The 25,614-nt window shown below is 53.2% G+C and overlaps 8 protein-coding genes across 8 annotated transcripts; 2 read left to right on the forward strand and 6 right to left on the reverse strand.

Moving 5' to 3' along the window:
• Positions 1-916: 916 nt before the first annotated feature.
• On the reverse strand, positions 917-3,930 carry QC762_210850 (uncharacterized protein; the record flags this gene model as incomplete). Its single annotated transcript, XM_062887984.1, is given in 5 exon segments — positions 917-1,429; positions 1,448-2,770; positions 2,835-3,002; positions 3,087-3,154; positions 3,214-3,930. 5 exon segments carry the CDS (start codon positions 3,263-3,265, stop codon positions 917-919), a joined length of 2,124 nt encoding a protein of 707 aa, XP_062746171.1. The 5' UTR covers positions 3,266-3,930.
• On the forward strand, positions 2,915-9,783 carry QC762_210860 (uncharacterized protein). Its single transcript, XM_062887985.1, has 2 exons — positions 2,915-4,849; positions 4,955-9,783. Exons 1-2 carry the CDS (start codon positions 4,775-4,777, stop codon positions 9,185-9,187), a joined length of 4,308 nt encoding a protein of 1,435 aa, XP_062746172.1. The 5' UTR covers positions 2,915-4,774; the 3' UTR covers positions 9,188-9,783.
• Positions 9,784-10,071: 288 nt separating this feature from the next.
• On the reverse strand, positions 10,072-11,363 carry FLX1 (mitochondrial FAD carrier protein flx1). The gene is made up of 2 exons (XM_062887986.1): positions 11,110-11,363; positions 10,072-11,033 (listed from the first exon to the last, which is right to left on the reverse strand). The coding sequence occupies exons 1-2, from the start codon at positions 11,252-11,254 to the stop codon at positions 10,216-10,218; spliced, it is 963 nt and encodes a 320-aa protein (XP_062746173.1). The 5' UTR covers positions 11,255-11,363; the 3' UTR covers positions 10,072-10,215.
• A 506-nt stretch (positions 11,364-11,869) lies between these two features.
• On the reverse strand, positions 11,870-13,359 carry TOM7 (translocase of the outer mitochondrial membrane; the record flags this gene model as incomplete). Its single annotated transcript, XM_062887987.1, has 5 exons — positions 12,206-13,359; positions 12,098-12,144; positions 12,017-12,045; positions 11,926-11,962; positions 11,870-11,876 (listed from the first exon to the last, which is right to left on the reverse strand). Exons 1-5 carry the CDS (start codon positions 12,230-12,232, stop codon positions 11,870-11,872), a joined length of 147 nt encoding a protein of 48 aa, XP_062746174.1. The 5' UTR covers positions 12,233-13,359.
• Positions 12,787-13,875, forward strand: sap49 (Spliceosome-associated protein 49; the record flags this gene model as incomplete). Its single annotated transcript, XM_062887988.1, has 1 exon — positions 12,787-13,875. One exon carries the CDS (start codon positions 12,787-12,789, stop codon positions 13,873-13,875), a length of 1,089 nt encoding a protein of 362 aa, XP_062746175.1.
• Positions 13,876-14,284: 409 nt separating this feature from the next.
• cbc1 (Nuclear cap-binding protein subunit 1) lies at positions 14,285-17,239 on the reverse strand (the record flags this gene model as incomplete). The annotated part of the gene is made up of 3 exons (XM_062887989.1): positions 14,285-15,423; positions 15,483-17,063; positions 17,155-17,239. 3 exons carry the CDS (start codon positions 17,237-17,239, stop codon positions 14,507-14,509), a joined length of 2,583 nt encoding a protein of 860 aa, XP_062746176.1. The 3' UTR covers positions 14,285-14,506.
• Positions 17,240-18,985: 1,746 nt separating this feature from the next.
• Positions 18,986-20,392, reverse strand: gsk3 (glycogen synthase kinase 3; the record flags this gene model as incomplete). Its single annotated transcript, XM_062887990.1, has 5 exons — positions 18,986-19,119; positions 19,186-19,584; positions 19,635-19,983; positions 20,038-20,121; positions 20,174-20,392. The coding sequence occupies 5 exons, from the start codon at positions 20,390-20,392 to the stop codon at positions 18,986-18,988; spliced, it is 1,185 nt and encodes a 394-aa protein (XP_062746177.1).
• Positions 20,393-20,526: 134 nt separating this feature from the next.
• Positions 20,527-22,666, reverse strand: QC762_0043480 (uncharacterized protein; the record flags this gene model as incomplete). Its single annotated transcript, XM_062883394.1, is given in 4 exon segments — positions 20,527-20,551; positions 21,758-22,040; positions 22,440-22,587; positions 22,604-22,666. 4 exon segments carry the CDS (start codon positions 22,664-22,666, stop codon positions 20,527-20,529), a joined length of 519 nt encoding a protein of 172 aa, XP_062746178.1.
• Between the last annotated feature and the right edge of the window lie 2,948 nt (positions 22,667-25,614).

Genomic DNA, 25,614 nt, shown 5'->3' on the forward strand with positions numbered 1-25,614 from the left:
GGCCGAGAGACCAGTTGAGGAGGGGGCCGGAGGGGTTGAGTTATAATTCGGGGAATTTGGGGATTGGGGGGTATGGGTTAGAGAGTAAGAGCAAGTTGGAGGAGAAGAGATGAGAAAATATCAGAAAAGATGTAAGAGAGGTGAAGATGAGAAGGATTCAACACATAGAGGGATACATGTGGTGGCGAATATGGTTTAACATAATACCCGGGTGGATTTAACATGGGTTTCGCTGTGCGGAAAGCTTACTTGATGTAGAGCAGAATGGCATATCCATTTAACATGTTAGAAGACAATCATGTGTGCTATTTGACTCATATCAACAACTGGATGACTGAAAGCAACCAATACCGCCCAAAAAACCATATTCACTCAGAAGACCGTATGTTCGAGAAGTGAAACCATACCAGGTCCAACCTACAAAGCAAAGACAGTGTTTTTCATGTCATAATACTCTTTACACTATTACCACACAGTACAACTCTAATCTACCTCTCTTAATGCCTCGTTTATACCCCCCCGGCAATCCTTCACAACCCTCAGTTGTTGTTTCTGCTGACCATCAACCACGGCCTCCCAACCCAAAAACTCCAGAAAATATGCAAATGTCCCCCAAGAATAGTCCGTCCAGCCATTACCATGAGATTGAAAAAAAAAAAAAAAAGGTAATGTGAGATGAAATGCAAGGAAAAAATGACCCAAAGAAAATTATCATCCCAGCTTCTTGACTTCGTCGTGGTCGTGCTTCGTCCGAGCTTCATTTGTTCAAAAATATGAACAGCAAAAGTACACCAACGAACCAGCACAACAAACCAAACCAAACCATCGTCCAGTCTCGGGTGAAATCAACGCTCGCCTGCTCGCCCGCTCTCACAGAATGCCAACAGTAACCTTACACATCCACCCCCTAATTCCGTCAATGCCCCCCCACACCCCCCCACCTCAACCTCAACCCATCCGTCCACCTAGCATAAAGCAAATCACCCAGCGCCTTACAATGCTCCATCCCCTGCACCGCCGGCCTCCCCGGAAACTTTGCCTCCAACGCCGCCATCGCCATCTTCTCCTTATCCCGTTCCCTATTCTCTCTCGCCTCTCTCTCTCTCTCCCGTGTTTCCTTATCCGGCGACCCCCCTCCCCTTCCCCCATTAACGATCCCCAGCGCGTTCTCCGCCCCGCCAATATTACTCTCCCTCCTCCTCCTATGAGACGCGAGATGTGGGTTATCCTGTGAAATCATCAACTTCGTCGGTGAGCTCGACAACCCTGGTGGTGGTTGCAAGGCTGCTGGTTTTGTTCTTTGGTCTTTGACGACTGTTCCTCCTTGGGGGGTGCCCTCGCTGAGGGTTTGTTTATGTTGTTGCTGTTGTTGGTATTGCTGCTGCTGCTGTTGTTGTTGTTGTTGTTGTTGTTGTTGTTGTTGTTGATGATGATGATGATGTTGTTGTTGTTGTTGTTGGGGTAGTTGCGGGACAAAAGCATTGCTTAGTTTTGTGTCTTGAGATACTGTCGACATGATGCTTCGGAGGAGGTGATAGGAGCCCTCTGGGTCGACAGCATCTAGATGGGCCAAAGCGTCAGATAACCTCGCCAGTGCCTCCCTTTTGGCTGAACCTGCTGTCTGGGCGTGGAGTTCATCTAGACAGGGTTCTAGAGCCTTGTTGTAGAGCCTTCTCCCTAAAAAGGCTTCTTTACTGTGCGGTTCTACCGGGGCTTGGTACGAGTATGATGTTGGTGGTCTGTTCTCGCTGTTGTCATAGATGAACGAGTCACTGGGGGAGGAACCGCCATGATGTGAAGGGTTGGTCGATGTGTCAGATGGTACCCTCCGGAATAAACGCATAGTCGAGCCTGAGTTACCAAACGACATGTCTGGTTGTAATGGCCGCTTAGCCGCAACAGACGCACGGGGCGAGCCGTTGGAAACCTGGCGGTTGGCTTGCTGGCTTTGACGGAGGGACTGGCGGCGGACTGTCGACTTCCGGACGGTACTTGGGGTGGTGGGCTGGAGGGGCCCATCTTTGACGTCGAGCTTATGCATGGCGTCCTCTATCCCGTGAACGACAGACGGTTTTCTAGACCTGACCGTACCGCGTTTTTGTTGTGGGACGACTGATTTGACCGTGTCAAACACCCACTCGTCTGCCCCATCCTTGGGCGAGAGAGTTTGCAGCGTCTCTTGATAGTACACTGGCATCTTCACACGCTCCGTCTTGGCATCGGCAACTTGCTTGCGGTATATGAGCTCCTGGAGAGCTTCCACTTTGCCGGCTGAACGGATGAACCGATGCTTAAGCAGTTCCTTTGCGGTGGGCCGGAGATGCGGTGCTTTGACGAGACATTGTGCGATGAAGTCCTTGAACTCCTTGCTAAACTTCCCTTCGAGCCTCGGGGGGTCCTGCTTAGGGATCTGGAAGAGAACTTTCATGGGATGTGTCTGAGCATGGGGTGGCTCGCCAGTCGCAAACTCAATCGCCGTGATGCCCAAGGACCAGATATCCGCTTTGAAATCATAGCCATTCTGCTGGATGACTTCAGGGGCCATCCAAAAGGGAGTGCCGACGAAGGTGTTGCGCTGCGACTTCATATGCGTCAGCTGGGCGGCAACACCAAAGTCGGCAAGCTTGACTTTTCCAGTCTCTGACAGCAAGACATTGGCAGCCTTGATGTCACGATGAATCTTGCCCTCTGCGTGGAGGTATTCCAGACCAAGTAGCAGTTCTCGGCAAATGATGGCAATATGGACTTCTGGAAACACGCCCGGTTTGAGCTGCAATGTAACTGTTAGAACGGGGCATCGCCAAGAGGCACGATTAAGCAAAGTGCATGCATACCAAATCCAGGCAGGACCCTCCTCCCAGATATTCCATCACAATCCACAGCTTGTGTCCACGAAGAAAGCTGGCCTTGTACTGGGTGACATGAGTGCTGGCGCAGGTGCTGAGCACAGATATTTCTTGCTGAATTTCATGGATATCATCGTCACTAGACTCGAGATCGATCTGTGCGCAACACAATGACATTAATACCACAGAACGGCCGAGACATGTTTGACTGACGAGGAAAATGACAAAAAATCACCATACATGTTTGATCGCAACTGTCTCCCCTGTCTTCTTCTCAATGGCCTTGTAGACCACGCCAAAACTACCGCCTGCGTCACAGTCAGTTTCCCACGTTCCAGGGCAGGGCAACAGCGCAATGCGCACTCACGGCCGAGCTCCTCCAGCACCTGGTAGTGGTCTGCGACGCCTTCGTCTGCCATTGCGCCTCAGCCCACACACGCGATGGTGGAGTATTCGTAGGGTTGGGTCTGCCCTTGGTCGCAAATCGATCGGGGTGATTGGATAGGCGCGAGGCGGGGATTCAAGGTTATTAAAAGCAACCGAGCGCAACCTGGGTCCTGGACTGTTGTCGCCTTTCTAAACCGAACCTCGATGGTCCTAGAGAAGTCCTTGGGAAAAAGGAGAAGGGATGGGTTGGGACGGGAGAGACCGGAGGCGGAGAAAGCGAGGGAGGGAGGAGGGAGTTCGGACGGTTTTCTTTTTTGTCGATGGGATCCTGGGCTGGACAAGAGGAAACAGCGCCCGCGTTGCGCCTGTGTCAACCGTTCGCTATTAAACCCCTGGATCTGGTGTTCTCAGTTGGCGGCTTGGTTGTCCGGGTGCTGCGTTTGGCGGGCACGGGCCATTGTTTACTTAAAGATCTAGCGGGAGGTAGGGCGGACCCTGGACGAGTTTCGGAGTGCCGCCCGGATCTGCAGCGGCGTTGGCGTTGTTGTTGTTGTTGTTGGTCGAGATACGAAGACTGATGAGAAGATGCTGTACCGGTCCAGTAGCAGGGCGGATGGGGCCAGAATCATGGTGTTTTTTGAGTGAATACTCCACGTCTGGGAATAGAAAAGTGGACGACGGGTCGAGACAGTTCTTGAAGAACCGGCGTTTCTTTCTACTGCGCAGCTTGCAGCGTCCTGCATTCCACAGGCTGCAGCTCGAGGAACAGCGCGCTAAGGGCCAATCACCGGCACCCTCAACCAAACGCCCGGCACTTGGGCGGCATGCTACCGAAAAGCCTTGCTCAGGTGGGGTGGTGGCCGGTTGCCCCACGCAACGACACAGCTGGAAAGGGAGCTTGGGCCTTGCTTTCGACCGCCCTTGGGGGCTCTCACCAGCCGTCTCCATTTGCTGAGAGATCCTTGTTCCGCCCTGAACAAAATGCCCGCCCGGCTGTTACCCTTCATCTGCGTTTGCTATTACAACTGAACTCCACGAGCACCTACATAGTGGGGGAAACTAAGGTCTGGGATCCCTTCGCCTGTATTCCATTCTTTCCTGCCCGTCGTTGTCGTCACTTTGGTTGTGGTCGCGTGGTGAAGTTGCTGCTGTGAAGTTCCTTGTTTCTGTTGTCCACTGGTCCTGGTCTGGCGTCTGCCCTGTCTTGGCCTTGGATGGCGCCGCTCCTCGACATCTCCACAGCTGCTTCCCAGCCTCCAGGCGAGTTCGATTCTTAGGCCGGTGCCGTCATTAACATTCATTCATTCATTTTGGCGCGCAACAACCTCCTCTTGTGTACCTGCATTTGTATACATACGACGATCTGTGCGAGCACCGCAACTCGAGCACTCGAACGACCGCGGCACCATTGTTTGCGCCGAGTCGCAGCAGCGACGACAATCGACATCAAATCACTGTACAGGGGCACTAACCGACCGCTGCGTTATTGTACCTGCCACTGTCACTGCCGCCTTGGACGACTCGATTGAAGATTCGCAAGAATGGTGCCTGCGCCATTACCATTACCGACGCGCTTCCCGTGCTGGGTCAGGGCGGTTTATTCTTGGGGGGGAGAGGTTCGTGCGATGCAATGCAATGCGATTGTTGATTTTTCTTTTCTTTTCTTTTTTTTCGCAGCTCGGGGACTCAGCTAACGGCATTGTTTTGTTCTTTTGTTCTAGAGCAAGCGAGATCTTGGGTTTATTGAGGGAGATTTAATTGAATGTCTGAATGCCGGCGATGGCTCGTGGTGGACAGGTCGTCTATTTCGCGACAGAAGAGCGGTCGGACTGTTTCCTTCTAATTTTGTCGAAGTATTGCCAGAGACATTTCGCCCAACGACGAGGTCAACCAGCCCCTTGCCAAACGGTAATACACCAAGTCCAAAGCATACGCCACAAAAATCCAGGACGTTTCGGAAACCATTCGAGGCTTATGCAAAAGCGCCGCATTATACGACGGCAAAGGTCCCAGAAACGTTCAGAGATGGCTATAAGAAAGAAGATGCGATTCCAGTCGCCCGATCCCGCGATACATCGGTCAACTCGATGGACAATACCTCCCCAGTCCGCCCATCTACTAGAAGGCAACGAGAGATTTCGCCCGCACCCCCTTCGAATTCCAGTTATAATCACCGAGCACCTTCTCCCGCTCCAACTCACCACCAAAATTATGGGTCAAGAAGCCCTTCACCTATGCCGGAATATCACCATGGTGGTTCTAGGGCACCATCTCCCGCCCCTCCTCAACACCACAACTACATCTCCAGATCTCCGTCACCGGCACCACCGCAGGATGTGGGATACAACCCGCGCGCTATTTCACCCGCGCCACCACATCACGGTACCTATGACATGAGGGCCGCTTCGCCAGCTCCCCCACACCACGGGGGTTATGATATGAGGGAGGCATCACCAGCGCCGCCGCATCACGGTGGCTATGATATGCGGGCAGCTTCCCCAGCACCACCGCAACACAATGCCTATGGCATGAGGGCAGCATCGCCAGCTCCTCCCCAACATGGTGGCTACGGCATGAGAGCAGCGTCTCCAGCACCTCCGCAACATCATGCCTACGATTCAAGGGCGCCATCTCCAGCGCCCCCACAAGATGATGGATTTGACCCCAGAGCACCATCACCCACTCCTTCATACATCCCTTACAGGCCTCCCGAGGCGAGACAACAGAGCTCTTTCCACCAGAGTGTGGATTCGACAATGCCATCCGGGCCACCTCTCTCCCACCGCCACCATGTACATCATATGAGCTTAGAGAGGCACAACTCTCCAGCACCTCCTCAGCATGGGAGACACACGTACCATCTAAGTCTCGACCGAAACATTGATAGGTCAGATTCGCCTCCTCCACCACCACCGCCTCCCCACCGAACCAAGGTCACGCGGCAGGAGTCTCAGTTCTCTCAGGATGAAGGTTACTTTACGGGCATTTCCAGGGAGCAGTCAGCACTATCGAGAGGAAATTCCAATGCTTCATATGGACAGGGCAACGTTTCACGACATCACTCTAACGCGTCCTACGAACCACCACAACAATCAGGTTTTCACACGCCGAGGACGCTTACAACCCCTTGCCCGCCCTCTCCTGGTATCGATGGCCTTACACCATCACCGCTTAGAGAAGCGATGGATGATGTGATGGAGCAGTTGGATGCTCTCGGTGCTGGTTCCACTGTCAGTGCCGGCCGTGAGCCATCTCCAGAACCGCCTGTGTTGGACCCTTGGTCCCCTGCTTCATTTGATATGGTGCATGCGCGTTCAAGAAAGGAGCGGAAGCGGACCTCGCAGCTACGGCCCAATACATCAATGGGGATACCAGCTCATATTGACGAGGGGTATGAAACAAACAGCGGTACGGCCGACTCGTCTGTGGAACCAACGCCACTCGAAAGCTCTCAAGAACCACATCTCCCGCAGCTCAGCAACTATGTCGAGCGCATGGAATCCAGACTCAGAACCATGCACCAGCATAATGCTAGCGTTACTGAAGAGGACGAAGCCCCTCCACCGCCACCTAAGAGCAGCGTGTATGACAGGCCAAAGTCTTCCATGGGTATGGATGCCCCACCGGAGCAAAAGTTGAGGCACAAGAAGTCGGGCTATGAAGGCATGGGCCGGAATATCCTCAACAGGACCTTTACCACCAAAACCAATTCAACAAATAGCTCATCGAACACGCAGAGTACCGATCGGAGCTTGATGAGCGGTGTGTCAGCTGGAGGAATCAGCGCAACGAGCGCCGGCAGCCTTGCACGCAAGAATCGGAGTAGGGCCCACAGCGCGCTTGGTTTGCGGGAGCTTCTAAACGACGCTGATAGCGGTCGGCCTGAGACGCCCTTTTCAGGAGTGACTTATCACAGTAGCCACGCGTCTGACCACCAGAATCAGCAACAGCGCTCCAAGTCACAGTTGGGCTTCACCGAGGATCCCATGCCTGCGCTTCCCGGTCTTGGAGGTCTGGTAACACCCAAGCCGAAGAAGCAGAATTTCATTAAGCGCATTCTGGAGTCTGCCAAGACGGGAGTGGCCAGCACGCGAGGAAGCATCGCCGCTGCTGGAGCTAGCACCTCCAACCTTTCATCCTCGAATCGCTCTACACCTGCCCTGACGTCAATGTCTTCTGCCGCGTTGCTCCCTAGCAAGATGCCACCCCCCAGGGACATGGGCATGGGTGGCGGCGTTGATTGGGTGCAGGTTCGTCGTGATATTAACCGGTCGAATTCGCTGAGCTTCAACGAAAAGGTGGAGAGAAAAGAAAGATGTCAGATGTTGGATTATCCAGCGCTTGATCCAGTCGACGAGCTGTACAGCAGTATCGACGGTGATGAGGGGGCTGATGGGATGCCGGTTGCTGAGCCGACCAACTATCATGCCATTAACTTGAGCCAGGTGGACAAGAACTCGCGGTTCCTGACGAATCTTGCGCCGACGACCACGGCCATCACCTTGGCGACAACATTCGTCTGCCGTCCCTATCGGAGTGATGTCCAGAGACTGCGAGCCATCTTTACTTGGGTTGCTGAGCATATCTGCTGGGAAGAGGATTTTGAGGGCGAGGTTGATACTAGACAGGTCATTCAGTCCCGACGTGGGTGTGCCGAGGAGTATGCCGTGCTGGTGTTGGAAATGTGCGCCGCTGTCGGCCTTGGCTGCGAGGTTGTTCGCGGCTACCTCAAAACTCCGGGAGAGATTCCAGAAGTCAACATCATGCCCAGATCCAACCACTGGTGGAACGCTGTCCTGGTCGATAATGAGTGGCGCTTCATGGACTGCTGTCTTGCCAGTCCATCGAACCCTAAGCGGGCCTTGTACTCGAGCCACAGCTCATCATCCGCCGACCCTTGGTGGTTCCTCGTCCGCCCATCCGAGCTTTGCTGGACGCACATCCCAGAGCACCACGCCCAGCAGCACCTGTGCCCACCCGTGGCCCACGAGACGCTCCTCAATCTCCCCTGCGCTTGCCCGCCTTTCTTCAAGAACGACCTCCAAATGGTGGACTACAACACCTCCCTTGTCCGCATCGAAGATCTCGAGATGGTCCATGTTAAGTTTAATGTGCCTCCTGATGTCGAAGTCGCCGCCGAGGTTGAGGTCCGGGCTTACTCCCGAGATATGGACGGCGACCTTTTTGAGTCTGGCGATGTCGTAAAGAAGCGAGCTCTCGCCCAGGCAGACTGGCATGGCGGCGTGAAGCGGTACACGGTCAAGGCTCTCCTCCCCGGCGACGAAGGAACCGGTGTCCTGAAGATCTATGCCGGCAAGCGTGGGTTGATGCACAGCATCAAGGACATCCCCCATCCCTTGGCTTTTGCCCTGCCAGTCATCCACACGGGCGAAAACCCACCCTACGAATTTGTCACCCGCCACCCCACCCCCCACGCGCAAAGACACGACATTTACGTTGTCCAACCCCAGTGCCAGCGGTTAGCACTGAACAACACGTTTGTCTTTGCCATCCGTCAACATCCCAGCTCGGCAGCCATCACGCCCGTGTCCCCCGCCGAGGAAAACAGAAGGGGAGGCGCGAGCCCGATACCGTTTATGCGGCCTGGTAGTGCCATGAGCATGACTAGTAGTGCGGCTGGGTCCATGCCGTCGACGACTACATCCAACAGCAGCGGGGGCAGTAGCAAGCCGGCGAAACTGGCGATTCAAACCCCAGGAGGAAAAATCTTGAGGTTGATGAGAAAGGAGGAGAGGAGAGGGGTGGGAATCGCGGGCAAGATCATGTCGCCCAGCTCGTCGGGGTTGCACAGCGAGGAAGGGGTGGACGCGGGGGATGGGGGGTTGTGGGAGACGATTATCAAGTGTAGCGAGCGGGGCGTCTGGAGGGGGTTGGTGCTTGCTGATCGGACGGCTAGGTGGTGTGTTTTCGCGGAGTGGGTTTGCGAGGGTTAAGCCTTTCTTTCTTCTGTCCACCTGATGTATACGGCTCCCGGTTTGCGGGGGCATAATATGGGTTGTTTGATGAAGTGTGTTTGGATTTGTTGTTGGAATATACACGGGTGGAAGACGTGGGTGTTATACAAAGGAGCCAAAAAGCAGGGTTTGTTTGACTATTTTTTTTCTGGAACATATAACATATACCAAGGTTGTTGGAAGGGGTTGTGTGGTATAAGCAAAGGGGATATTTTTTGGTTTCTTTTTCGCTTCACACATTATATCATTATTTTTGTTTGAGAGAGTGAAGGTGGGGGAGGAAGCTAAAGCCTGGGAAATGTGGGAATTTGCATATAGGGATGGCGTTGTATCATGAGGCGATTTTTAAACTTTTTCGACTTTTGGTTGGTGGCCGCAGGAGAAAGAGATATGTGTGTATCTCGGGTGTGCAGATACTGTTTGTTGTAGTGTGTATGTTTGGGGGAGAGAAAATAATGGTGTTGGTATCTTGTGTTTAGTTATATACCATGAAAGTAATTGACTGATTCTGACACTCGTCCATGTTGAGAGTAGGTGTCAGATAGATGTCTAATGATTCAGCAATGAGATTTTCTCATACCAGATACAGTTTTGAACCAGGAAGATCTGCCAGAGAGTAGTCATCATCAATCTGAATGAGTATCCGGACTGGTGGACAAAAAAGGGAGTGGAAATATGAAGTTGGGACTGCTGCCAAGACTTGGTGATGGAGTTTATATGCACTCTCCCAAAACAGCAAAAACATACAACACCAAAGAATCCCCAGTGGTCACCCACCTGAGTACTAGTTTGGCTGTCAGCTGTTTGACTCAGGCAGAGCGGACGGGATGCCGTATTTTCAGCTGCATATGGTCGTATGTGCCTTTGTCGAGCAGAAAATGATATTATGGGTATCTCAGCGTCCGATTACGCCCACAAAAGCCACACCCATAGACAAGAGCAAATAATGATACCCTACATATATGTACAAATAATACAGTCATCTACCATCTGTTCAACCACTTTAATCAGCTCCCCCACCTCGGCAAATAAAACCTCACATTCTCATACACCAAAAACGTCACCCACGTCGCCGGCAAAACCCTCACAACACCAGGCATAACCCCCCGATAAAACCCCCTTATCCCCTCCTCCCTCCAAAGCTGCCTCACCACGCCCTTTATCCCCCTGCCAAACCTCTCCTCTGCCTCGTAGCCCTGTAACCTGCTCCTCAGTACCTGAAGCGGGTAGGTAACCCCCCCAGCAACCAACTTGGCAATCGTACTCAAGACAACAGTCGCCTCATTGCTCATATCCCCTTCCTTCCTCTCCTTATGCCGTGCCGAGTACATCTTCTTGAGCGGGTCATAGACAGCAAACTGCACCGCCCCGTGACTAACAGCCAACATCCCCACCCCCAACCCTCTATAAAACCCCTTTATCCCCTCCGTCTGGAACAAATCGACAGCCCCGGCGAGCATGTGAGGGTAGGCACCCTTTGTCCCCGCGTCAGAGGAGACCATCCGTGTCTTGAGCACCCAGATCGGGTTGGTGATAATCTGAGTTAGCGCCCCGGCCGCCAACGAGGCAACAAAAAAGTCTGGTGGTGACAGCCCCCCCACATTTTGCTGGGAGGGGGAGGATGACGAGGATTTGAGATACAAGATCCCCCTCTCAACATTATTCTTGAAAAAGAAAAACGACGCCCAGCTCGTGGCATTCCCGATCAAGTTGGGTGTTAACCCCCTATACAGACTCGCGAGCGGTTTCGGGTTGGAGCTGAGCGTGCGGATCAAAGAGACCGTTGTTGGTGGGGGGGTATTAGGGCTGTGTGACGAGCGGTGGACTAATTTCACCAGTCAGTACACCTTGTCATATAAATTTGAGACGAGGAGAAATAAAAAAAAAAAAAAAGAATATACTCTGCATTCGTGTCTTGACTATATCAAGCGGGTGCACAATCAGGGTGGCCATGGTGCCGGCCGACAAGCCGGCCACCGTCTCGACGAGCGCGGGGGAGGAGAGCTTCCGGCCGCCGCCGCGGTCATCTTGTGGTGGTTTCGTCATTTAAAACCTGGGGTGAAAATGTCTAGCTACATGACATCGTAAACAAACGGCTCCGTGTAAACAAAAATAAAACGGTGCGCATGTATAGGCCCAAAAGCGAGTGTGGTTTATCAAGAGTCGCGGCAAAAAAGCTATGACGCAAGGGTTCCTGCTGTTCGTCCTAAAAAAAAGTTTCCGGGATCCTCGGCCGAGCATGGTCGACTGAAACCGGGATTTAAGAAGCATTTTTCGGCGCCGTTTGGCCGGCGACGGTGATAGCTACGCCAAGACTTGAAATCCACGTTAACTTGACAAAGAGGGAGAAAAAGAAAGAGCAAAATGAACATTCATGAGTAGATTCATGATGCAGGAGTTGTGTCTGCTATTATAATGTACAATCGCGGTTATGGTATCACTTGCCCGCCCTCGTTCGCTCTGCTGATGACGAACTACCCCCAACCCATAATCCCGCTTTATCCCTCCTGATGCACCTTGCCCGTTGCGCTTTTCCCAGCGCGGCGCCATCATTTTGAGTTGTTGTACTGATACACTCGGTCCATCACTGTTCCCTTTCCATATCTCGAGGTATTTATCGTCGCTACTTAAGAAAGGGGAGAGAGGAGGCTGCAGAGATAGTTAGATGCTGATGTTCAAAGATCGGGTGTCAGGATAAAGCGCCGGCGGAGACATACCGGACCATGGATGGCCGAGGGTCGCTGCGGGTGTAGCCTGTGAAGTGTCAGTTGTCATGTTTTTGCTAGATAACCAGACAAGGTGACATACCAAGATAGAGGATGAAGGGGAGATAGCCACTGCTACAGTCAGTATTTCGCTCGCTAAAGCTGTCCGGCTCGTCCAACATACTAGTGAAGGGCAACGCGCGAGATCTCAATGAGCTTGCCAATGCGCTCCTGTTGCGTGGTTAGCCAGCTGCTTCATTCCCTCGTCACCCTGCCGGTCAGGTCTGCGTACCTTGGACTCCTCTGAAAGACGGAACATTTTGGCGGTTTGTGATTGTCCTGATGTGGGAATCTGGGGTATGTGGTCGTCGTGGGGTTGCAAGATGGAGCAGTCTCTCAATCAATGATGATGTTCCAGTGGCAGAATCGGTTTTTGGGCGGTCACTTCCTGGACAAAGCTTGGCGCGGCTGACCCATGTCGCCCTGCAAGCTGACCCCTGCAAGTCAACCGCCGGACCCACCCACCTTCTCCAGAAAACTCGCGACTTCTCAACGCACCGCGCTTCTTTGGTGGAAAGGTAGCTGCGAGAGGCGTCTTTTTACAATTGACGAAACCACCACCCAGTTGTCATCCAGCAAGCCCCCTTTCTCCACGACAGGTGTAGATAATCCCAAAATGTCAAAACACTGGTATGTCTTCCCACGAACACATAACATTTCCCACAGATATAGCAAGCAAACATTTCCACCATGTCGATCATCAGGAGATTCAACATGACTAAATTATTCCTTTTTAGGGAGCAAAACAAAGATGCCACCGTCTACGTCGGCAACATAGACGAGCGCTTTACCCAAGAGCTCCTCACAGAGCTCATGACCCAAGTCGGCCCCGTCCGCCAGGTCCACATGCCCCTCGACCGCGTCACCCGCAACCACCAAGGCTACGGCTTCATCGAGTTCGACACCCCCGAATCCGCCGAGTACGCCGCCAAGTGTCTCAATGGCATCCGTGTTCACGGCAAGCCCCTCCGCGTCAACAAGGCGTCCGCCGACAAGCAAAAGACGGTCGACATTGGCGCCGAGCTCTTTATCAACAACCTCGACCCCCAAGTCGACGAAAAGATCCTCTACGACACCTTCAGCACCTTCGGTCAGATCCTCCGCCAGCCCAACATTGTGCGCGACGACAACAACATCTCCAAGGGGTATGGTTTCGTCAGCTTTGACTCGTTCGAGGCCTCCGACGCCGCGCTGGCGAACATGAACGGGCAATATCTCTTGAGCAAGGCTATCAGTGTAGACTATGCGTACAAGAAGGACGGCAAGGGCGAGCGCCACGGTGATGAGGCGGAAAGAAGACTGGCCGCCGAAGGCAAGAAGCACAACATAGTGCCCGAGCAACAGGTCCTCCCGCCAGCCTTCCATATGAATGCCCCCATCGCCGCCACAACACCCGTCACACCAGTCGCCGCCGTCCCGCCCATGATCGACCCCTCCATGACCGCCATTCCTCCACCAGTCGGCATGGTGCCCCCAGCTGTCCCTCCCCTCGGGCCGGGAGGCATGCCGCCAGTTCCAGTCGCGGCGTACGGCGGGCCCTTACCAACTGGACCAGCAGCCATGGGCGGTCGCGGTGGTCCTCCCCCAATTCCCTACGGCGGCGGTATGCCACCAGCTATGCCAAGCGGAGGCGGTGGTCGTATGAGCAACCTCCCTCCCCCACCATCTGGTCTCCCGGCGCGTCCACCCCCCAGCCAGGCCGGGTTTGGCGGTCCAGTGCCCTTCCACCCACCACCGGGGTTTGCTCCGCCCCCTCCTGTTGGTCCAGGTCAGCAAATGTACCCCCCTCCTGTTGGCTTCAACGGCCCGCCTCCACCTCAGGGATTCATGCCACCACCGGGAGGTGCCCCCCCTCCGGGCTTTGGTGGTCCACCTCCTAATGGCTACCCACGTCGAGGGTAGGACGATCGAGTGTGGGGTGATGGGAGGCCAGGAAATGTATCACCCTCCCGATGACTGCAACGGTCCGGCTCCCTCGCAAGGGTGCATGCCGCCACCGGGAGGTGCTCCGCCTCCTGGATATGGTGCTCCCCCTCCTGATGGGTAGAATCACTGAGGGCAGAACCATCGAGGCAGAACCATCATGGGCGAGATCCCGGGGGGTAAAACTGTCGATGAGAATTTTGGGCGTTTATTATATGGGAATTGAACCGAAAAAAAAACAGTAGAGAAAGGAACCGTGGTGAAGCCTTGATACCCCGTTCATATAAGTAGGTAGTGTATTTTTAGGGAAGCAGAGAACAGTGTACATAATATGATGAGAATACATGATGCAAGAACACGAATGGTGAGGATCTGGAACAGAAGGTAGAAGGCAATGGCGGTAGTGTCAGATAATTCTATTGATACAAACTACACTTCCTACAGCAACCAAAAATTGACCCCCTTTTACCCTTTAGTGAGTTGGGCCATTTTGCCCCCTATTTGACCTACGATTAAACCGTAAAAAACCCGCTGTCATCCGGGAAAATCAAATAAATCAACGCCCCTTTCTTTTCACTAACCCCCAAGCTCAAAACCAGCAACCAACCTACTACTCCATAATATCAACCTCACCCTCCACCCCATTCTCCTTCTTCTTCTCCTCCTCGGCCCCATTCGCCCCATTCCTCTCCTTCTCCTCCGCCTCCTTCCTCTCCCTCTCCTCCCTCCTCTGCCGCTCAACAACCTCCCACTCCTTCCTCACCTCCTCCCTCCTCTCCCGCTCCCTCACCGCCTCGACCAAAAACGCCTCCTCAATCGCCTGCCTCCGCTTAAACACCCTCAGCCACCTCGTCCCCCACCTCCTGACCAACCCGTCCTCTTCCCCACGAGCATTACTCTCAAGCATCTCATCCTTCGTCCCGCCAGCCCAAGCCCCCAAGCTGTCCTCAATAGCCCTAAACAGCTCCCTCATGTTCCTCACCTCGTTATCCCTCGTCTCGTCATCCACCATCTCATCCGGCTGGCTGGCCTTGACAACCAGCTGCCTCACCCGGCCGGTAACCTTGATGACAGTGTTGAAGACCAATTCGTACATGTGAGCCCACGCGAGCGCCTCACCGCGCGTCTTGCCAGCCTGGACGTTCAGAGCCCAGTTGATCACCGTCAGCGGGGTCAGGATGGAGTAGTTCAGGAGCTTCTCCACGATGCTCAGCGCAACACCGGGGTGCACGCTCCAATACGCCATCACCGCCTCAATGATCTGCGTCCTCGACGCGTCGCTCGCCGCGCCAGCGTCCGCCAACCGGTCCTTGGTGCGCTCTATCGCTGCCAGGACGTGGGAGAGCGACTTGCTGCCTACGTAGAGCACGCAAGTGACAAAGACGTCCGTGCTGGCCACCAAGGCGTCGAGGTCGCGGTCAATGGCCTGAGACTGAATCCGCTGGATAACGGCGTCGATTTCCTCGTCGGGGGCCTTGCGTTTGAGGAGCGCGGCGATTTCACGGCCTTCGGCGGCAAAGGGGGTGTCTAATTGCTGTGTTAGTCACTGACACTCGAAATGATAAAGAAAAGGGGGAAAAACCAACCATCGTTGGCAAACTTGAAATCGGGCACATCCTTCTCCTTCTCGGGCCCAATCAACTTCTGATACGGCTCCGGAAGCGTATTCTTGATCCTCTGCGCAAAACTCAACCGAATCTCCTTGTCGATCGAGCCAACAATAAACGCCTTGCGCGGGTGCAAGCCGCTCAGCTCAACATCGTCCACCCACTCGGTCCACTTCCACGTGAAACCAAAGTTGGACAAATGATGCGAGAACCAGTCCATGAACCGGTACGCCAGCTCCAGATCCATCCGCGGCGCGTTTCTGTAAAGGTAACGAATGGCACGGCCCAAGCTGGGCGCTATAGCAGCAGGCGCCAGCTTGCAAGCCTCCGTAAGCACAGAGTGGTAGTAAACCAACTTGTGCTCTGGGTTAGGCAAGAGAAAAAGCTGGGTAAACACGGCATCAACAGCCACATCTTCGGGCTTCCAGGTAGACTTTGGCTTCTCGATATCCCGAAGCCTATCGAACGGCGTGCCTCTCAGAGCAAAAGTCCTCGGCGCAAAGTAGCAATCCACCTCAATAAGCTGTCTTGCTGTGGCGTTGCGGTTAAAGTGCAAAACATTGATAGTATCAAGCAGTGCATCTCTGATGAGCGACGACGCCAGGCTGGTAGGAGGGGGCACCGACTCGACTTCTTGCTGCCCATAAACAGAGATATACACCTCTGGGAACAACGGCCTCAGCCCCCTGACCACCGTCTTGGGAATAACGATATTCGGCAAAACGTGCTTCTTCGCACTGGCCAGCTTGGCCATCGTCTCAACCTCGCCGACAGGGAACTGCCACGGTCTCGGCAAGCAGCTCAACGCCCAACCCTGAGCCGCCTCAGCCTGCAGCTGCGCCTGCAAAAGCGAAATCAAACTCTGCGACTGCGCCGGGTTTTCCTCCCCAGCCTCGGGATGATAAGGCTCAATCACGGCCTGCAGCGGATGCGGCTCGCTCGCAATGATGGCCGTATTCTCCAGCAAATCCGCCGCTTTCTGCTGCCACTCCTGCTGCACCTGCTCCGGCGACCCAGCAGCCATCACATACGGAAGCGTCAAGAGAATGATCTTGACAATCTCTGTGCCGATCGTATCCTCACTGCTCGCCGTCTGCAACCCAACCGCCCGTTCAAAAAGCTCCCCCAACAGACCAAAAACCCCTTCCCCTTCCAACACGCTCTGCAGACACCCCACCAGCTTCAGGTACAGCTTCACATCCCTCCACCCCCCCTCCCGAAGCTTGTCCTCGATCAACCTCGCCACTTTTTCGAGTAAAAGATCCATCGCCTCGGGTTTGTTGGTGTTGACCACCATCAACACGCCCGCCAAAAAGGGGGTTTTGAGAGGCTGCTCCACGCACAACTGGAGGACCAAGTCGGTGAAGTTGCCTCTGAGCAAGACGTCATCGTCCCAGTTGTCGGTGAACAGGTTCGCAATCTGGGAAATCTCATCGTGGCGCTCGATCATGGGGTTCTCGGCAATGGCGATGAGCTGCTTGCGGAGGCGGACGTGGGGGGGGGCGTCGTAGCGGCGGCGGGAGTTGTTACCGCGGTAGTGGTTGTCGTCTTCATTGTCATCTAACCCAGATTGTGTCAGTCAGTGATGATGATGATGATGATGATGATGATGATGATGATGGTGGTGGTGATGAAAAAGGGACAAACGTACCTCTATAACGACGTTTCCGGTTATACCCACCGCCACCACCACCTCTGCCTCCTCCCCCTCCTCCTCTCCTGTCGTAGTCGGCCATGGTTTGGATTTGCTATTGCGCAACTGATGGGATGCGATGCTGCTGTTCCTCTCCCGCTGGATGGTTTTATTTTCTTTTTCCCGGTTTGGTGTTGTCGTCGCAAGAGAAATCTACCTCTCGCAATTTTTGATAGATTTCACGCTCAAACCAGATGATTCTGCCAATCCAAGCCCGAGAGCGCAATTGATGATTGGTTTTGATTGGCGCAAATCCGGAAACTCTTGTTTCCTTTCGTTGCTCTCTCTGAAACAATAAAAGTTGAGAAGGAAGACAGCAGCAACAAAAGGCTGACAAGGTTCAAGTTGCCAGTGCCAAGCGCGACAGGAAAGCGTGAAATAAGTGGGGACTGGACTGGAGAGAAAGTTTTTGTGGGGCCACCCACTGGGGAAAGGAGCTAGTGATGCAAGTGATCCCGGTCGGAAGGGAGTGGTGGTTGCCTTGAAAATGAGGCTTTATAAGCTGGTATAAGTCACGGGTGTTTGTTGGAGCAAAATTCACGACGACGACGTTATTTGTCTGTTATTATGCAGTGTTTGGCTTTTCTCCCTGCACTTTGAATAACCTAAGTAACACTGGAACATAGTAATTCATCGTTCTCACCCATCTTCATAGTTGGTAGAAGATCACCTCACTTTATCAATCCATACATGAGTGTCAAGACCTCATCAATTCAAATCCATGCCATGAAAATATTTTAAATCTGAAAGTAAACGAAAACCTTGATAAAAGCACAAGAACAACCACAGAAACCAACAACATCGCCTTCTTCATGTAGGCCTGTCTCAAACCTGCTCTGATAATCTTTTCCGTTTCTCTCATCTCTCCCAGGCAAAAACGCCCACCCCATGCCATCCAGGTGCTCCCCGCCACATAATATCTTTACCGTCCGTCCCAACTCCTTCTCACTCTCATCCCAAACCAAAAGTTGAATTGCGCTGAACTCGATGGCCGTCTCGTGCTACCCATTCCAAAACTACCATTGCTCCTGTTCGAGAGTCTCAAACCAAGATAGCCAGTGCAGGCAGGCCAGCCCACCAGGTTCTTCAGCTGGGAGTACATGACAAGACAAATCATATAATTCCATTCGCTCCCACTCATCATGAATCATTCGCCTTCCTACTAACAACATCCAAAACAGGGACGATGGGGCGAGGACAGGGAGGCCGCACAGATAACAAAACAACGCAAGTAATTCCAGCGGAGAATACAGTGGAAATACCACCCAAGTAACAAGAATAAAAGAAGCCTTTCTCCAGATATTTGGGGCACGAAATAAAGCAAAAGCCATCTAGGTCATGCAGAAACGGAATCTAAAAAACGTGGCCCGGTTGGTGTTTTTTCCCTCAGCACGCCCCTTCTCCCCTCTCCCTCCCTTCCTGCTATAGCCTTATTGCGCGCTGTTGTCTTCAGAGGACGAATGCTCGTGGGCATACCAGCCGCCCCAAACTCCTGCTATTTCCACGCTCTATCCTGCCACTTCTCGACACTACTTTGGGATCGATGGAACCTTCCGGAATCGAGTCTCGTCGTCTCGTTAAATTCCATCAACACTCATGGCTCCTCGGGGTATCTCATGGCATTTCCTCGTCATAGATCATGAACGGGAAGCGACCCAAAGCCGCTATCTCCTTGCTGGGCCGTATACGATACTTTGCTGTCAAAGTACAGCTCGAAGTGTCCACACACGATCAGCTCTCACGGTCGCGAATCGACACAGAACTTTTTTCCGTCTCGCTGGCCAGCTTTTCAGTCCAGTTTGGCCATCATTTCCGATTTGTTCATGGGAACGAAGTTGTCGATGTCGAGCCCTTGGGCCGCAAGGATGGACCTCATGTGAGGCGGCACAAGCTTGTGGTTGAGGTGAGGGGCGATCGACAGCTCTGCAGAAAACGATTCTGTTAGCAAGTTTGGTTTAAAATCAACACAGAGAGTCTGGTGACACGTACCATGGCGGGTGAAGTCAAAGAGCGGAGGAAGGTCCTTGAGCTGGCCCGTCTGGTGCCTCGAATCGGGAAAGCGGGTGTTGGGATCCCTGAGGTCATCAAAGAAGGGCTGCACCATCGCGTCGATGGCCGACAGACGCTCGGTGGGTGTGTACTCCAGCAATTTGCTAATCAGGTCGATGGCGGGTTGGTCGGCCTTGCGGAACACCTTGTTGAAAGGATGGGGCTTGATCTGAGGAAACTTGTGCTCCATGTAGTTCGGGTTCATAGTTCGAATTTGCTCGCGGGTGGGTGTCCCCAGCACCTTGATAATTTCGACGAGCTGATCGATACCCGATTCACCGGGGAAAAGAGGCTGACCAAGCATCAGTTCTGCCATGACGCAGCCTGTTGACCAAACGTCTGTTCACGTCAGTTAGCAACAATCTTCCATTGTTGACAAGTCCACTCACCAATCTTGGTTGTATAGTTGGTAGCACCAAAGATCAATTCAGGTGCGCGGTAGTATCTGGAGCAAATGTAAGACACGTTTGGTTCGTTTTCCACCAGAATCTTGGCACTGCCGAAATCACAGAGCTTCAAGATGCCGGTGCTAGGGTCGAGGAGAAGGTTTTGGGGCTTGATGTCGCGATGGCAGATGCCTTGAGAGTGAATGTATGCAAGAGCCCGGAAAAGCTGGTAGATGTACAGCTTCACCTCAAGGATGGGCATAGTAGTCTTCATTTTGTTGAAGAAACGGGAGGCGCGGTACACGGTTTCTGGCACGAACTCCTGGACCAAGTTGAGGTAAACCTCATCCTTCTATTGGGGATGTAAGCAATCTGTTTTTCAATGAGGTATTACTAAAGGACTTACGCGCTCGCCATTAGAGTAGTAAAAGGCCTTGAGCTGCACGATGTTGGGGTGTCTCACGATCCGCATGATTTGCAGCTCACGGTTCTACAACATGTTAGCCATTAATCATACAACCCAGCCATAGCACACAACCAACCTTGAATCTTTTGTCTTGCAAGACACGCTTGATGGCTGCATCTTCGTTCGAGGGAGACAACTTAGTTTGAAAGACGACGCCAAAGGAACCATTGCCGACAATCTTGCACTGGGTGTAAGTCAAGTCTCTCGTCTCGCCCGTGATGCCATCCTGCACTTTCTCGCGGATCACTTCTCCCATCCGCAGATTGTTGAACGCTGCCGGACGATTCGACGCCATGGTGAAGATCTCAAAGCCACGTCGGGGTTGGTGTGGAGGATCGTATTATACTCGGGTCACTGGTGGGGAAAAATGTCGCCGACAGGTATGGTTGCTTTAAAACGCGCTAGGGAGGTCTTATATCACACGCAAGGTTAAATGTTGGTAAAGCGGTTACTACTGTACGGAGATGGTGATGTCTATTAAACGCGTAAGCACACGTCGCAGCATCATGGTTGGCAAGTGTTGGGGACAGCCAGGAGTATTGGGTTGTCATGGCAGTTGAGGGGCAGAGGAGACAGGGACCGGCTTACAAGATGGGTTGGTCGAAACCTCGAGGGGCATCTGACGCCAGGGATTGGCAGTTACAAGACGAACTTGTGTAAACTCGCAGTTTTGCAGAGCAAAGTTTCGTGACCGGTGATGCCGACTGTTTGGGAGCGTGGCTTGTGTTTCGACGGAAGGAATCTACCCGTCGATGGAAAGAGGGGAGGAAATCGGGACCCGATGCAACGGGGGGAATCGCGCAGACGGGCTTGGGTCGTTAGGGACTTGGGTCAGGTCGAACTAGGTATCGGGTTGTTTCTTGACGGCTGTTAGACGGAGCGCTCGAGATCAAAAAAGAACAGCCACGCGAAGCTGGCGACAAACTGCACGAGATAACGAGGTTGATGGTTGATGCGGAGGTGGAGACAGAATACTAAGGCGTTGAAGGAAGAGGACGACAACAGGAGAGGGTTACGGGAAGGTAGGTTGAATTTCAGAGGTCAATGGACGTGAGGTTTTGGAGGGGCGGGCGCACTAGCTAAGTGAAATGACGGCGGGGAACGACAGGGCACTGCGGTGGCGACCAAGCACAAGGGTAGCCTAGCGTGTCCTGCTGCAGTGCGCCCGGGCCAGGTCAAGTGGCTCCGAGGGGGACCCAAGACGACGCAAGGACTCGAAGCTTTCCAAGGTGCTCTTGGTCGAAGCGGCAGCAGTAGTGTCGAGTGAAGAAAGCTGCAACTTTGCAAATGCCCGAGACAATGGGACATCCAACATTATCAAAGAAAAAAAAAGACAAAACAAAAAAAAAAAAAGAAAAAAGAAAGAAAACAAGAACAAACAGGGGGAGCCTGAAGCAGACAGCTGCTTCAGTCGACCACACATCATCGTATGCGACTTTCTCTCTTGCACGTCTAGTGAGGTCAGATGGCCTACGGCTTGGCGCGCTGCACCATGGACGCAGCCAACCAGAGGAGGCCTAATGAGGGGTTGGGGCAAGGGAAACGGCAGGGTTGCAAAGGCAGGTGAGCCTTTTAGGACCTCTCGGTGAAAGGGCCCAAGGTTGGAAGAGGATGAAACGGGGCAACTGTAAATAGTAAAAGTGAAGGTATTTACACTTACAGTGCGCTCGGTCTGCGACAAGAGTCTTCTGCAGCGTGCGGATGCGAGGGACCGGTGGTCGGTTGGAGGAATTGGCAGCGGAAAGTGTGGTGCTGTGTTCGGTGGTGAGGGGTTCGCTCCGGGCCGTCGTCACTTGTGGCTTTAGCTCCAAAGTCGAGGGAGTCGGCCAGCAGGGCGGTTGCGCTGGTCTGGTGGATGGGATTTATTTGGGCGTTGTGCGGTTGGCCAGATACTGAGAGACCTTGGTGTCTTGTAAGGCGGTGCAAGCCGCAAGCCTCCAGACCTAGGAAGATGGATCTAAAAACAGATCTGGCTGTGTGAAATGGAAATACAGATGTCCAGACTGTGGGCACCTCAGTTGTAGAGGAAAGAAAATAAAAGGAGGTGATCCAAATCGATGCAACTCGGGGAAATGACAGGATAAAGGTGGTCTGGTCTGCTTGGTGGCCGTGTCTGCTGCTCTGCTTGGTTGGTAATAAAGTAGGGTAAGGTAGCCTGACGCAGGACACGCCGTAAGTTGGACGTAAGGTCTGTAGGAAGGTACCGTGTGATGTGGGAAAAAAAAGGAAGGGAAAAAGGGTTCGAGGTACGGGTCAAAAAGCTTTCCAGGTGCAGGATACTGCACAGTAGCCTGAGAATGGGATGTGTTGTGACGTGACCTCTCAGGGTGGCAGACAGAAACCGCAGCGGGCACCGGAAATAGCCTCAGGCACGCCGGTGACTGGAAGACGAATGGGAGTGTGCTCTCGCCGGCCGAGTCCCAGGAACACAATAGCCTGCCTGACGTTGATTCGGAGCGGCGGATGGTGAAGCTCTTCGTTGTCCGCTTCCTGTTTCCCAAAATACGATAGCGGTCCCGTCTCCTTCTTCGCTTCTATGGTGTTTGGCTTCCACTTGTTGAACGAGCATGTATGTGTGTATGTATGCGCGGTAAGGTACCGGGATGAAAGACGCCGCGTATTTTACCGGAATTTCGGTTTTCCTATGCACCTCAACGGGTCCCCGGGTTGCTTTTTATCCAGGAAAGCAGCCCCTGGTGTCGCTGGCGTGGTTCCAATGGCACGGGATGGGCAAAGGGAGGAGGAGATGAGGCCGGGAGACGCCGATCAAATCAGAAAAAGCGTAAACTGGAACAGAATCAACAGACACAATGTGATGCGGCCGCTTCTGGCCTTTTGTTCACCAGATCCCGCCAGACTGGGGCCGTTGCTCATGTGCCCATTTTTGAGACGGGAAGCCGGCGCTAAACACACTCGGCAGGCGAAGTTTAAAATAGAGAAGTTAATAAGGTATGAGCTCAATCACCGAATCAACACAAATCGTCATTTTGTTTCTAGTGGCTGACTTCTTTTCAGGAAGATAGCCCTGCCTGTCTGAAAGGTGTATGAGTGCCAGATTGGACACAGGCAGAGACAGACAGGGTGGGTTCTTCTAGATGCCCCCCTCTCCCAATGTCCAGATCAGATTCGAGGGTGGGGCTTCGCAGTGCTTTGTTCTCTGACAACCACAGTTCGTCACGAACCCGCCGCCACGGTTGAGGGCCGAGTGGATTGTGTCTGTTGAAGGAGTCCCCGAGATGTGAGACAGACAGCGGGAGAGAGGCAATACCTGGTGTTCTGTCGTCTCACAATCAACCCGGGGTCTGGGGGTGTGCAGTACCAGTTAAGCCAGCTCGCCCGTTTGGGCACTGTTACACCTACGCTAATATTCCTGAGTCGGTGTCTCTGGTCGTCATAGTAAACAGAGGGAGCCGTTGGAGAGTCATGGTGCCAGTGAGTGAGCGGTCTCTCTGGGTTAATTTACTGCGTAATTCAAATTGCAGAAGCACTCCCGGTATTAAGAGCATCGCCTAAGAGGACTGACGGCTTCTCGCATAAATCCGATGCGTGTAAAGCGAACTCCTCATTATTGCCTCCGCCGCCAGACGAGGGGATCAACGTGTCGCTCAGTCACTGCTGGTTATCACGACTTCTTTATGCGAGCAAGCTTGTCAGGCAGATCGAGGACGGTCCAGGTCGATGACACGCCTTCTTGGCCCCCATTTAGCTGCAGCTGTCATAGAATAGCTTCCTGAGGATAGACAGGCGACCCGAGTAACACGGCACCCGAGTTGAAACGCCGATATGACGGGTGGAAGACTTGCCAATTGGGACTGGTGCATATGTCTTGTGCGGGGCAAACATGGTGAAGCTCACCACCACAAGCAACAGGGCAGTGTGGATGGAGGGGCACATAATAGCTATGTACACCGCTGTAGACACTGAGTCCGAAATAGGATTATAGAAGCAGCAATTAAGAGCCCTCAGGGCAACAAGCTGGCCATAAAAGAAAAGAGTCGAAGCCTACGCCAACTGACGTTGAGCTGTTGTCAAGATATATCTGGCCTTTGCTTTCCTCCCCTGGTGGTGCAAAGTAGAGGCAGAGAGGGGTTGACGAAGCTTGTCGTTTCGTGCCCATACAGATCCCAAACAGGTAATACACAATGATACACCACGCACTGCCAGATCAAGTGTTCCGTGCTCCGAAAGCGCAGTGATACAGCACTAATAAGATATTTCAGCGTCGAATATACCGAGATCCAGGTACCGCAGTGCGTTTCTCAAACAGTCAATATTGCTTGTCGGCGTCGAGCTTCCACTCTTGAAACCCTTGTTCGGTTTGGCAGCAGGCTCCGATTGGGCGGTATCGTGAGCCGATATTCACATGCATCCATGCTCTAGAGAGGTCCAATCGTTTGGCGTCTAGTCCTGCATGGTTATGATGATGCCTGACGCCGATTCCATCGTTGCGGTTGTGTCCAGCCGTGTTGCGGTCTCTGTCCGTTGCTGGCTTTCCAGCGCTCTTCCAATGCGACCTGCGCAGGAGGGAGGTGGATCAGCAAAGCGCCTTTTGGGTGCAAACGAGGTCCCATGACCGGTTGAATCGCGCTAATCATTTGGCTCGACCAGGTAGATCGTGGCTGGCCGTCTGTTGGCAGACACCAACTTTTTTTTGATCATCTGCAGAGCAGAAAAAAGATAGGGGGGGCAACTGGGACGGATGGGATAGTACGGAGTAGCACTGGGACTTGTTGACCCTGTGGCTAGCTCCAGGTCAAAGTGACAACCGCCGTCCACTGACATCCATGGCATCAAGACGCAATTGCCAATCCAGGGGTTCCAGGTTTGTTAGTCGCCTGCCAGATTCGATTTGGATATCGGCCAGGTACCGTATGTGTATGTACGCAGACGTGCCAGGGCCATAAACCCCCGAGACCTCTTGTGAGGTTCTCGGTGCGGTCGTGAAACCGGCGGGCAGTTCGATCGTGTAGTTTTTCGTGATGTCAGGCACCATTTGTGGCGCGATTGCTCGTTACACGCCCTTGGGCACAGCAAAGCATGGCAAAAAGCTAGTCAGGTCGTCCGGAGAATGACTCCCCCCTCTCTGACATTTCGATGAGATGCTAGAGGCCTAGAGCAGCTATACATGATCACCTGACGGAGGACAGCGCGCCTTTTGTAACTTTGCTGTTCCGTACCCGTACCCTGGCCAGCTGGCGTTCCTCGGAAATCACCCAAGCTTCAGCGGCTGACTCCCGGCGTGATGGGTTCGTAAGATAGCGCCCGTCTGTGCCAGCGCTGGGCGTGGGAAGTGAGGCCCAAACGGCGGGCCAGATTCATCTGCCAGAGGAAAGGTGACTTGCCAATTATAGCAAGCAGATGTCACTGTTCAGCAACGCTTCGGTATTTGCCGTGCTGAGGGGGTTCGTGAGCATCTTTTGGCACTTGCGGCACTCTGAAGACGGAGCTGTCAAATCGATTGCATGGAAGCGAGGAAAATTACCCGTCGACGATGTTGTTGCTGTCTGAGCCATGTGA

This window comes from Podospora pseudocomata (assembly GCF_035222375.1).
Source record: "Podospora pseudocomata strain CBS 415.72m chromosome 2 map unlocalized CBS415.72m_2.2, whole genome shotgun sequence".
Taxonomy (NCBI): domain Eukaryota; kingdom Fungi; phylum Ascomycota; class Sordariomycetes; order Sordariales; family Podosporaceae; genus Podospora; species Podospora pseudocomata.